This window comes from Narcine bancroftii, chromosome 6, assembly GCF_036971445.1.
Source record: "Narcine bancroftii isolate sNarBan1 chromosome 6, sNarBan1.hap1, whole genome shotgun sequence".
In the NCBI taxonomy this organism is placed as follows: domain Eukaryota; kingdom Metazoa; phylum Chordata; class Chondrichthyes; order Torpediniformes; family Narcinidae; genus Narcine; species Narcine bancroftii.
The window spans coordinates 77,542,503-77,556,142 of record NC_091474.1 but is presented as its reverse complement, the minus strand read 5'-3'; the positions used below and the strand labels follow the sequence as shown (position 1 = coordinate 77,556,142).

Genomic DNA, 13,640 nt, shown 5'->3' with positions numbered 1-13,640 from the left:
AAAAGCAGTCTGAAATTTTTTTTAAATTCTTCATAAGATGCATCCACACGTGCTTTAACTGTATTCAGTTCTGAACTTATACTAGTATTCATTTGAACCATCTCATTCATTAGAGGTTGAATGACTGCATTTAATTGCATACACTGTAAATCAGAAAAGCTCAGCCTTGCTTTCTCTAACGTAGTGGCAGAACCAAGTAACTGCAGCTCCTGCTGCAACTCAACAAAAGGCATTTTAGAAGTTTTACTGCGGGTCTGGACTCCCAGCGACGGCACCCCGACTTCCTCAGGGGGTTGCCACTGGTCTCCCCCCCCCCCCCCCCGCATCTCGATGTTTTTTCACAAAATCACGAAGGAAGGTGATATCTTCAGGTTGAAATGCTTCCTGATGCATTTCCAACAATAGAGTCGTCTTCCTGCGTGCTCCCTCCATTAAAATCGAAAGGCTTTCCAAATCGGGATCCACTTCTTGGGAACACACACCTTCTTCACTTGGTGAGTAGTAGACATTTTTTTTCAGCTCCCACAGGCAGTCTTTGAGGTTTAGACACTGAAGAAATTAAACCTGAAGCTGTATCAAGTCGTCTAGGCCCCAAATCTTCAGCACTTTGAAAATGTAACTTCTTCTGCACTTGAGGTTTAATCTTTTTACCATTAATGGCCATAATAGTCCCTTAATACTTTAAGCTAAAATTTAAAAAGTTTAAACTTGAAAACAAGGGGTTAAAAAATGGGTACTTAAATGTCTGGCAAGAGAGGTCGAGATTACTCTACGCCATCTTGCCACGCCCCCATATGGTATTCAACAATGAATAATGTACAGAATTAGTCCTTAAATGAGTCTTTCAGAGGATGTGAGTTGCTCTCTGAGACATTCACATATTTTTTTTTGTTGTCAGCCATCTAACCTTGAAGTAACTGGATGATTTCTGCTGCATGGATTTTCACTCAAATTACTTAATCCAATTGGCTAAATGTTTATCAGCTCCCAGCTGACACAGGGCATGGATGTACACCAGAGGTCACCCTCATTAGTGAAGGAAGACTGAATTTATCCCATTTATCCAATTTCAAAGTCTGGGAGATAATTCCCAGTGGGTGGCATTGTTGTATAAATCTAGGATCCTTTCAGTTATTGGTTCATTTTAAGTCATTATTTCAGACCATGTATCACAATTACTCCTGATATTTCAAAGTATTTTTTGGCACTAAGAAATAAAACCTAACTACTGAGGTATTATCTTTATTTTTAGATACAGTATGTTGGTAAAACTGTATTTTCAAGATCGCGAGATATTGGAGTAAGCCAATCAGCCCATCGAGTGTTCTCTGCCATTCTAATCATGAGTTGATCCATCCTCCCACTCATCCCCACTCCCTGGCCTTCTCCCCGTAACCTCTGATCCCCTGACTAATCAAATACCTCTCAACTGGTTTAAAAACACCTTGTGACCTCGCTTCCGCAGATTTAATGCCCTTTTCTAATTGCCCATGGACTCAGCCTCTTTCAAAGATATTTCACGGAGCATTTAAAAGCCAGTTAGTTTTTTGTGGCCTGGTTCCCAATTCATCCTGATTGGGTGCAGACTGCAGATCTCCTTCTCAAAGGACGTTACTGAACAAAGCAAATGTCTAAAAACTTTGACGTTCTGTGTCTTCTTATCACCATTTTGTTCTATATTTACTTAATGAACTGAATTCAAACTCCATGATAGATTGTGTGGGCTTTGAACTTGCATCACTGAATCACCAGCACATCTTTTTAAAATTCCAAATCCAACCACATAAATATGGAATTACCAGCTGCTCAATTCCTCCCATTTGAATGCAACAAAAGAGTGATCAATTTTATACAATGTGTAAGAATATGGAAGTATGGCTTCATTTCTGTCATAGAGAGAGTTAAGGGGGGGTCATAGAGCACGAAGAAGCTCTTCAGCCCAACTCATCCATGCTGACCTTTGGCTTTCTGATCTTGTCTCATTTGTTTGCATTTGATCCCTATCCTTCAAAGCCCTTCCTATCCATAAATCTGCCCAAATGTCTTTTCAATGTCAGAATTATGCCCGCTTCAAAAGTGGCAGTTCAGACCAGATACGGGCACCTCCAAACTGAAACTATCTCTTGACTCCCTCTGCATTCTCTCTCCTCAGACCTCAAACCTTCACCTTGAGTTTCAGAATTACATTGCACAACAAATTTTTTCCAAAATTTCTATATTGTAGGATGTTGGAGAAACATTACATTCAATTTTATTGAATTTAGCATATTTAATCACATAATGATGCAGATACATTGCGATGGTTCAACTGACATAAAAATGTTTTGCCACTGATTTTTGTTTGTACTTAGCATCTGATGCCCCTTGTGTCAGAGTCCAACATTGATGGATTCCAGTTGCCCTGATACTGCTTTTCCATGGTTGCAATATCCTGGTGAAATCTTTCACCATGTTTGTCACTAACTGATCCAAGATCAGCAGGGAAGACGCCCATGTGCGAATGCAGAAAATTAATTTTCAATGACATGTTGCACTTCATAGTTTTGTATGCTTGACTTAAAATATGTCAGCAAATCACAAAAATAGGTTATAGCTAAAAAACAGTATGCGATAGGAACATTTTAAGATGATTTTCCTGATCAGCAAAAGTGTTCAGGAAGCCCCTCATGATTTTATAAACCTCTATAAGCCTCCTACGCTTCAGGGAATAGATGCAGTCTATCCAACCTCTCCCTCTGTCTCATCCCCTCCAGACCCAGCAACATACAGGTGAATCTCTTCAATGAGATCTCCTCCCCAACCCCTTATTCTTTCAAAGTCAATGAACATAGGTCTAATTTCACCCATTCTCAACAGGAGCCCTAGCACATTTGAGGGGAGGGGATAGACTGAAATCAAAATATTTTTTTAAGCTTGTTATGTAATCGTTAGGAGAGAAGTAAAGAAGAAACCAACTAAACTTGACTGCTTCACAGGGAAGGGGGCCCCATAAACTTTGAGCAGAGTCCAAAGGGGACCATAGCCAAAAATAGGTTGAAAAAATCTGGTCAAATTGACCCACTTTCTCCTCGTGGGTTAGTCCTGCCTACCCAGGACTCATAACATTCCCTTTGCTGCTATTTTCTTGGACTTTTGATGGTCTTTTGAGGGGTTTGACAGAGAAGGAGACAGGGTACAGGTGACCCTCTGTGGTTCAATGAGAGAGTAGCCTAATAGATTAATCGATCACTGGTGTCCTCATTTTTTTAATTGATTTGTATCATTTAATTCATTTTAGATTTGTAGTTATCCATAATGTTCATTACATGTAGCTTTGATCCAATCTGCCACTTAGAAAATAAGTTTCACATATTATTGCAGGAATGTAAGGGGTTATCAGAGTGAAAATGTTTGGAAATTTATTTATTGAGTCCACACGTTTTGCTTTTAGGAGGTGATGGGAAACTGGACCCCCTTTGCAAGGAGGCAATGAAAGCTGTAAATTCAGCTTACTGACTGGTCTCAAGGAGAGAAAAAAAACCACTCGATGTTTCACAGGCCCATCTCATTTCTGCCAAGTGACAGAGACTCCGCCCCAGCGGTTATCAGCAGCTTGAAGCTGAGCTTAATTTCATAGTTGTGTGCTTTTATTCTTCGTCCATTTTAATAGAATTAAATAAAGCTATTTCATGCAGATCAAATTCACCAATATTCACTATACCATTCACCAATAAAATATTGGTCTTCCTGCACAATAACAAATGCTGTTAAATGCATACCGATGAAGTAGGATGAACATTGCAGCTAAGAGCATTTATCTTGCAACTTGAACAATGGTTTTAATGAAGTAAGACATCGAAAGAAAGTAATGCATTGACATAGAAATATATTAAAATGGATGGCAAATAGATTTGTCAAAGAAGTCAGGATCTTTAAGAAGGAGGAAGACACAGAGAGCTTGAGGGGAGGGATTTTTAGGGTTAAGCAGCTGAAGGCACATCAGCCATCATTTGGAATAATATCTGATTGATGGTGTGGAAAAGAAAACATGAAGGTATTATCAATGATGTGAAATGGCTTTGACAGGCTGTGAACATGAGTGGTGCTAGCTGGAGATCACAGTCCTCATGTGGCTTTCCATATTAAGGAGTATCTGCATGTTCGGCGAGAAAATTTGCTTTTGTTTCAGAAAAATAAAGAGGAGTTGAAACTCTAGAGCTCACAAACAAAAATAATCACATCGGAGATTTTGTGTTGGAGTTGGGAAAGGATATAAAGTTCAGAGCACAGCTATGACACCACGTGCAACCCTGAGATTCTTTTTCCTGTGGGCCAGGTAGAATTTCTTCTCACCAGTTGTGCAAAACAACTGTACTCAAGAAAAGATACACATCCAAAAGGGAGAAGTGTAAACAAGAAGTTAGTGCAAGCAAACTGTGCAAGACAGAAAAATAAATATTCAATGATAAATAATGCAAAGGAACGGTCCTTAAATGAGTCCCCGATTGAGTTTGTCGTTGAAGAGTCTGATGGTGGAGGGGGAGCAGCTGGTCCTGAACCTGATGGGGCAAGTTTTGCGGCACCGAGACCTTTTTCCTGATGGGAGCAGTGAGAACAGTGAGTGGGCTGGGTGGGGTGGGTCCTTGATGATGGCTGCTGCTCTCCGATGGCAGATGTTCTCGATGACGGAGACAGTTTTGCCTATGATGTACTGGGTTGCGCCCAGCGCCTTCTGTGGGGCTTTCAGCTGAGAGGCCTTGGTGCCTCCATATCAGAACGTTATGTAACTGGTCAGTGCACTTTCCACCAAACATCTGTAGAAATTTGCCAGGGTTTCTGATGTTCTATTTAACCTCCGCAAACTCCTGAGAAAGAAATGGCACTGACGTGCTTTCATCACAATGACATTTATGTGTTGGCTCCAGGAAAGGTTATTTGATAAAGCGACTGGTGATTTTTTGTTATGGTAGCCCAACTTTTGTTTTCTCTTTTTGTTTTTATTTAGTTAGGGGGACATTTTTGTGATAAAATTTGATTCTTTTCATGTCTGGCTTTTAAGGGGTTGGAACATTCAGTTGACATATGTTATCCAGTGTCTGTGTTTGTATACGTTAACAGTTATTAATGCAATCCTGATCTCTTTGTGTTATTAACCTGAAACTTTTAATAAAAAGATTAAAAAAGGTATTTTTCATTGCCCGCTGGGTGACAAAAAATGATTAACTGGAGTTCTAAATGGGAATAAAACATTACAAATTTAAATAATACATCAACCATGATAGGATACCTTGACAAAAGGCTCAGGTCTGAAACGATGGTTAGAAATCTTTGTGCCTTATGGATTCTGTGGGAACTGCTGAGTTTATCCAGCATGATTGTAAATCAAACTACAATTACAGTGCCTGCTTACTTACTTGATCTCAACCATGGTAAGAACTGCATTTAGGATCCTGGTCATACTGTGGCCAAGTTACTGTGTTATTGGCCCAGGCATGTGTAAGGCCTGACAAGCATTGTTATAAAGGTATTTACTATCATGCCAGAATAAAATCAGAAAATACAAGATACATTCAACAGGGCAGTTAGCATCCATGAAGAGAGGAACCGAGTTAATATTTCCATGAAGAGAGAAAGCAACTTAATTTTAAGTTGAAAAGATGATGAGAGATGGAAAGGACAAAGGGAATATCATTGATATTGTGATTGCAGGGTTTTACTGAGACAGTGAGCAGTTAATTTCCCATATATTTTTATGATATAGGAGACTTCTACCCATTATGTCACCTGTCAGAGTATTCCCTTGGCTCCCAATGTTGGAGATTTCCCTGTAATCTAATGGCCATCTATCTGTTTTATAAATTAAAGGGCGTTACAGAGAGAGAAGACAAGGGGCCCATGTAGGTCAGAGCTGTAGAAAATGGCTGTCAGATCAGTCAAAATCTGAGTTAATATCAGAGATGGACATCCACAGCAGAGCTGGCAAATTCTCTGCATCACAGTGTGGCGTGGTTGCTGCAGAGAAATGGATTGGGCCTCAATCCTCAGGACAAGAGTGGCAGAGAGGATCACTGGAGTCTCCTTTCCACCCCCCCCCCACCATCAACATGATCTACCAGGATCCCTGTCTTGAAGACGGCGCACAAAATCATTGAGGACCCCTTCTACCCCAAACACAGTATCTTTCAGTAGAGTTTGATAATTTAATTTCAATAGAACATTATTGAGGTTGGATAATTATTTACAAATCAAAGCATTGAGAGTATCACTGATGCCAGGGAAAATGTGCTAAGTCCTTTCTGGGTGGTGGGGGTGGGGGGTGGTTTATGACCATCTGCACTGCTTGATCTTTATGGGACATTGAACCTTCAGCCAAGATTAATCTCCAATGTATTCTTTGGTGCATCTGCTCTCATTCTTTCAGAACTTATGGTGAATTAATGCATGCTATTCCCAGCATAACACCAAACTATATTAGGTTGGATGCAGGAACCTACTGAAATGCAATACTTTTTTTAGTCAAGTCAGGTCAATTTATTGTCATCTGATTGCACAAGTACAACCCGACGAAACAGCGTTCTCCGGTCCTCGATGCAAAACACGCAGACACACACCAGGCATAACACACATACAGGAATGAGATACAGGAGTATCAAAGCCAGCACCACCAGGTTGAGCAACAGCTTCTTCCTACTGACAGTGGGAACGCTGAACGACCAAAGGAACTGCTCACACTAACCATCTGAGATTCTCATCTTTACAAAGCAGGATTTATTTATTTATGAATACTTGTCGTACATATGTATTGCTTGTCTGTATGTGTGTTATGCCTGGTTGTGTGTCTGCGTGTTTTGGATCGAGGACCCAAGAATGCTGATTCGTCGGGTTGTACTTGTGCAATCAGATGACAATAAACTGACCTGACTTGACTAAAAAAAGTATCTAAACATAAATTGCATTTCAGTAGGTTCCTGCATCCAACCTAATATAGTTTGGTGTTATGCTGGGAATAGCATGCATTAATTCACCATAAGTACTGAAAGAATGAGACCAGATGCACCAAAGAATACATTGGAGATTAATCTTGACTTAAAGTTCCATGTCCCATAAAGATCAAGCAGTGCAGATGGTCATAAACACCCCCCTCCCACCCAGAAAGGACTTAGCACATTTTCCCTGGCATCAGTGATACTCTCAGTGCTTTGATTTGTAAATAATTATCCAATCTCAATAATGTTCTATTGAAATTAAGTTATCAAACTCTACTGGAATATTGCAAGACCAAAAATGCCAACATGGAGTGTATGCGACACCTGTGTTGTGGATGGGGTTGGACTGAACTCTAAGAAAATGAGTAGCATTTTGATTTTCTGTTAACACAAACTTGTGGCATTCGAGCACGCATCAAGGAACATAAATTGATTCTAAAGAAATGTTCTATTGATTGATTTATTTCTCATTGAATTTATCGCATTATTTTTTTTGTCATTTGTACCAAGATACAGTGAAAAGCTTTGTTTTGCATGATCAAGATTCCTTTTTTGTCATATAATAAAACAGTGTAATATTACACTAAATCGTCTTTAGTCTGCTTAAATTGCCTGACACCCCTTATGGTCAGAGAGAGAGGAGCAAAGAAAGTACCCCCAGAGTCACTGCATATCCACGGACTCCCCTCCAGCGCTCCCACAGCCTCCACATCCACTGGTGCACTTGACCAATTAGTATCCAGCAATCTGTGAGCACCTCATGTATAACTACTCTCTCATAAAAGGATGCGCTTTAAAACTGATTAAAAACCATATTCAGCTGTTGCATGTTTGGAGATGGAAAGAAAAATAAAGCTGAACGTTCTATTCACCAAATTGTAATTTATAGTAATTTTTGCACCTTTTCCTGCACTATATACTACTGCTGTAGAACAACAAATTTCATGAAACATGTTCATGATGATAAACCTGATTCTGAACTCCTGTCGCAGCTAACAAACAAAACTGGATCTGCTTTTGCTACACCTGCAATATGTGAGAATCTTCTAAGCAGGGGGTCGCTAGAGAGAGAGGTTAATGGAGTAAGATGCAGGTTACAATGCTCCCGTGAACTGCATTAATAAAGTACACAGTATTTACTTATGCAATAGTCAATCCTATATAATATTTGACCCCCCTTCCCTTTATAGCCCAGAAAATTGTGTGATTCATGAAAAAGTCAACCCCCAAGTTTTTGACCCTGACCGCCCACCCATCTGAGCGACTGACACCCTGAGCATAGACCTGTCTGTTCACCCACGGAGCTCCAGACTCCCCGGCCACAGATTCTATCCTGGACCCCATCCGCCTGCCCTTCCGAGCTCCCAACGCCCTGACCGCAATCCCTCACCCTGTCTGCCTGCCCACCGGAGCTCCCAACAAGACTGCGGACACTTTCCCTGATCGCCTACCATCCGTGCTGCCAATGTCCTGTCCGCAGATCCTCGCCCTTATCACCCGCCCATGGGAGCTCCTGATTCTTTCTCTCCTAAGCCCCGGCTGCCCGCCCATCTGAGCTCCTGACATGATGAACGCGGACTTACCATCCAGTCCTGGCCATCCAAGATCCCAACATCTTGAACTTACTGCAGTCAAAAATTTAGTCCCCAAAACTCAAATATTACAAAAGTATATATTGTTTTAGCTCCCTCAAAAGTATGACCCATGTAAAAGACGCCCCCCATTTAACCCAAAAAATGTAAAAAAACTTGTCTATTACATGAGTATATACAGTAATTTAACAGCAATCTAGATAGCATTCTACCATTCACTTATAGTTCGCAATGAAGCATTGAAATGCCCAACAACAAAAATCAAGGCACTATGCACTTGCCCCAGAGGTCTACCCTGCAGACTGAACTCTCGACCTCCTGTCTCAGTTCATTGTCCTACCATGAAGGATCTGTAATTGTCATCAAAGTGCTGAAGCTTGAAATGCCGGCTGCCCTTCGTAAAGACATCATAAATAACATAGATAAGGACACATATCAGAGAGGATCAAGTTGCCCTCAGATTGGAGCTACAGTCTGTAAAAGTGTAACTCACAGCTGAAAGAGCACCCATAGACACCCACAGACTGAAAGAAATTAAAGATATAATTGGCGAGATAGAATGTTCACAATCTGGGTTTACCGATGACATCTGGCTGATGCAAAAGAAAATTAAAACTCTTATTTGCGACGTGACAAAGTTGGAAAATAGATGTGAAGATTTGGAAATAATGTCTCAGCACGATCACATCAGGATAGTGGATGTTCCTGAAGGAACCAACAACATGGGAACTTCCCAAGTAGGTTATTCTAACTACCTTTATTTAGTTAGATTTATCGTTTTATTGTCAACATCTTGATTTTTCCCATGAACGAGGCTGATTCGCTGATACATTCTTATTCCTGCTTGTATTTTTAACTCCTTTCATATGTATCTCTAATCAAAGGTTTGGCTTCATATTAAGATGATGAACATCATCAGGAAAGAGGTGTCGGTGCCACAAGACTCACACCACCAAGTTGAGGAACAGCTGATCCCCCTCCACCATCAGACTCCTCAACAACAAATTCAACCAAGGACTCATTTAAGGACTACTGATTTTTTAAAAATGTCTCTGTATTGAACAATTCACTTACATTTTGTTATCTGTTTACATTTCTTTATTTGATTACATGTGTACATTGTGTACAGTTTTTATTTTGCACTATCTGTACCAATAAGGGGTAATTCTGCCTCACCTGCAGGGAAAAGAATCTCAGGATTGTATGTGATGTCATGTATGTACTCTGACAATAAATCTGAATCTGATAATTTTCCAATTTCACCTCTCCTGCAGAGTCAAATATTGCTCTGGCTGGTCAAATAGCCGTTGAGGCGCATTAATTCCCTCTGGTTTAACTGAACAAAGTTCCACTGTTGAAACTGGGAGTGGATGGAAATCCTTCTGGCTCTAGTTTATTCCTTTCACATACTGGATAAAGAATGACCCAAAGCTTTTCCAGTCATTGAAAAATAACAAGAGGTCCTTGACTTGTAAAACTCAGTGTGTGCACCTGAGTTTCCTGCTTATCCATCAACCTGATTTCAAATCGTTGAACCTTTGCGCATGATCTATGAGGGGAATCTCATCCCTTTTTCCATTTGCGCTCTACATGTCACTATATTAATCAATTCCATTGTTACTTTGAGGACATTTAGGATTTAAGCAAATGGGTCAATGTGCTGGATGAATTAAAAAGAATGCTGCTCTTTTGCTCCTGAGTCCAGAGTGAGAGGAGACAACTAACTGGAAGCCGTTCAGCTGCCACTGTGCAGTCACACATGACAATTCGATGAGGTGTTTAACCTCTGAAATCAGCTGAAGATGTCACAAGCTAAGCTCCTTGGGTTTGGATGACCCATGAGCCTGACAACTGATTGGTTTTATGGTCAGCAAGTTGAGACATGTTACGGTTGGGAGAATGAAATACAGACTTTGGGAATTCAGTCATAGCATCCAATATTCCAGACCAAGTTAATTTCATGTGATGTGATATAGCAATCTAAATTCTGAGATCAATTTCACCGCATCTGGAGACGTGCACTACCTTGTTAAAAGGATTGATAAAGCAACCACTCACAGAGTAGTGAACGTTTCCTCATATCTAAGCAATTACTAAAGGTAATCAAGTCCTGCTGCATATGATGTATGAAACAGTAAGGGTGACTTATGGAATCATTTTAATAACTTTGCAGAACCGGAGATCAAATGTCAGCAGATTGTAGACCACCATCTGCTACATTGCTCTATCCTGCAAACAAGTTAACTTTTAAAAGGAAAAAAAAATCAATTGGTTTAATTAAATAAGTTTAAATTCAGAGAACAGAGACTATAAGACAGTTGAAAAATGGGCAAAATAGGAGCTGGAACTCAGAGAACAAGTAGTAATCTGAATCCATATACTGTAAATCACTGTTTAACAATGGTCAATTTGTGGCATATTAAAATATAAATTACATTTCCCAATACATTTGGAGTTAAACCATACTCTTCAACAACACACATCAATTTGATTGATACTTTGCTTGAAAACATAACTTATGAAGTTGAGGAAGGACTTTGTGGGAAAACAAACTGCAAATATTGTATGGGAGAATTGGATACTGGGCCTAACTCTATCTCCACAAAAGTCCTGCAGTGAAATCCAGAATATAAAGGTTTTCTTGAGCACCCTTTTGTGAAGGAATCAAACTTTCAAGACAAACTACAGATCATTGTTTGGCTCTAACAACAAGTTTAATATTAATATTAGCTTAATTTATTTTTGAATTGAGTATTAGACATTAAAAGCTAAATAATTTATACTCTTTTGGTGTCACTTTATATTTATGGCTTAATTAACATCTCACAATTGAAAGTTTAAACTTTTTTAAACATAACAGCACAGTAACAGACCTTTTCAACCCAATTGCACCCCCACCCCCGGAATGTTTCATAAGGTGGGAGGAAACTGGAGCCCCCAGGGAAAACCTACACAGACAAGGGAATAACGCAGAAACTCCTTACAGACAGCGTCCCAATCGATCATGCATTGCGCTAACCATGCCACCCATTTTAATAGATCTAATCTATTGGATAATAAAGCTTTGAACTTCACAATCATGCAGCCAAATTGTCAATTTCTATGGTCTCATGAAGTGTCCTTTCTTTACAAGTTCCAACTAGTTTTGATGGACTACATTTTAAAATTCAAACGATGATGCCATCTGCATTTTAAACTGTCTGAAGGTATTATCATTCATAGCACACCAACTCTGGTTCACAGCTTTGTTTTCCCTGAGGTGAATGGGACATGGAACAACTTTCCCTCTGACTATATGCATTGTTTTTTCCACATTAAGGGCAAGAGGTAACAGATTTATTCATTAAATTACCCATTCCCTTTCATGGCTCTATTCAACAAAATATGGATCTTGAATATTTAATCTTCATCCGTTTAATTGCAACATGGTATATTTAATACATGGAGAATGACAGATGGTTAGAACTTTATTACAAGGTTGTTGAATGCTTCTGGGGATATAACATTAAGGACAACAAAACTAGAACAGCTCCTATTTGAGTCAATGTTTATTGCAGCACCAGATCTAGGCAACCATTTTATTTTGATATGATTATATCCTTTCATCCCACCCCTCCAAGTCATCACCCTTTTCATTTTTGGTGTTAGTATGTAAAGTGTTTGTTTTAAACCAGGTTTTTAATTATATGCAGCAGGTTAACGTGTTTATTATTCACCAAGTGGATTGTAACTGAAATGGTAGTGGTGTCACACTTAAATGATAGCACACAATTTCTCCTTGGATGGGTGACATCAGCCATTCTCAACAGGGGCCCGATAGCCCTCTCTGTAAAGTACAGCACATTTTAGTAAAAGCCTTGTTTTCTTTTCACCTCGTGTAAAATAAATGTTTTTATAGTGTAGTCAGTAGGAGAGAGAAGAAACAAACTAAATTTGGATGCTAGCCAGGGAAGAGGCAGCAAGGTTACCGTGGCAGGGCAGCACGGTTAGTGTAGCGGTTAACGCAACGTTGTTACAACGCCAGCGATTGGGAATGGGGTTCGAATCTCATGCTGTCTGTAAGGAGTTGGTACGTTCTCCGTGTCTGTGTGGGTTTTCCCCTGAGGCTCCAGTTTCCTCCAACTGTTCGAAATGTACTGGAGGTTGTAGGACATTTGGGAGTAATTGGGTAGCACGGGCTCGTGGGCTGAAATCACTTGTTACTGTATGTCTAAATTTTTTTTTAAACTTTGAGCAGAGTCTTAGAGATGGGAGGGGGGGGGGAGGTGGGTGGGCAGGGGCCATAGCAAAAAAAGAGTGGTTGAGAATGCCTGGGTTGTGATTATACTGGACACAAGATTCAACTGTACATCCAGATTTCATAAACCAACTTGATACACAAGAACCAGGGATGTTGGAACCTTGAGTAAAGAGAGAGAGAAGCTGGAGATACTCAGCGGGTCAGTGTGCATCGATGAAGAGAAGTGGGCTGACAACATTTTGGGGTGGAATCCTTTTGCAAGACTGATGGATGTACTTGTCATAGAGCTGGATGTACATTAAATGATTAATGTTTTTGTGAAACATCCAATATGTATATTTACATTTAAAATTTTTAATTTAAACATACAGCTCAGTAACAGGCCATTTCAGCTCACAAGCCTGTGCCGCCCAGTTAACCTACAACCCTGGTATGTTTTGAACAGTGGGAGGAAACCGAAGCCACTGTGCAAAACCCACGCAGGCACGGGGAGAATATGCAAACGCCTTACAGACAATGTGGGATTCAAACCCTGGTCCCTATCGCTGGCGCAGTAACAGCATTGTGCAAGCCACAGCACTAACTGTGCTGTCCTAAATGTAATAAATTTGAGGAAACAAATTAAACCTCTGCTCAATTAAGTCTAATTATATTTTCTATTTTCTGCCTATTTTGACTTTCACTTCCTGCATGTTTACAATGTGAAAATCGAGTAATACATCAAGTGTAAAACTTTTAGGATTTGGAAAACTTTTATTTTCAGTAATTGAACTGATTTATGTCCAATAAATGGTGACTTTTGTTTAAGTTTCTGTTAATTTTGGTTTCGTCTCTTACAGCCAT

The 13,640-nt window shown here is 39.9% G+C and overlaps 1 protein-coding gene across 3 annotated transcripts in view; it reads left to right on the top strand.

Moving 5' to 3' along the window:
• c6h10orf53 (chromosome 6 C10orf53 homolog) overlaps window positions 1-9,610 on the top strand; it is a 28,387-nt gene extending 18,777 nt beyond the window's left edge. The window contains exon 4 of one of the 3 annotated variants that reach the window (XR_011341006.1): window positions 3,431-3,512. Coding sequence is in view for 2 of the 3 variants with exons in the window: in XM_069888212.1 (XP_069744313.1) it covers window positions 3,431-3,495 (65 nt within the window). In the remaining variant the exon portion in view is untranslated. Of the gene's footprint in view, window positions 1-3,430; window positions 3,681-9,441 lie in introns of those variants that run through there. The other 2 variants (XM_069888213.1, XM_069888212.1) reach the window with 2 other exon arrangements.
• The last annotated feature ends 4,030 nt before the right edge of the window (window positions 9,611-13,640 follow it).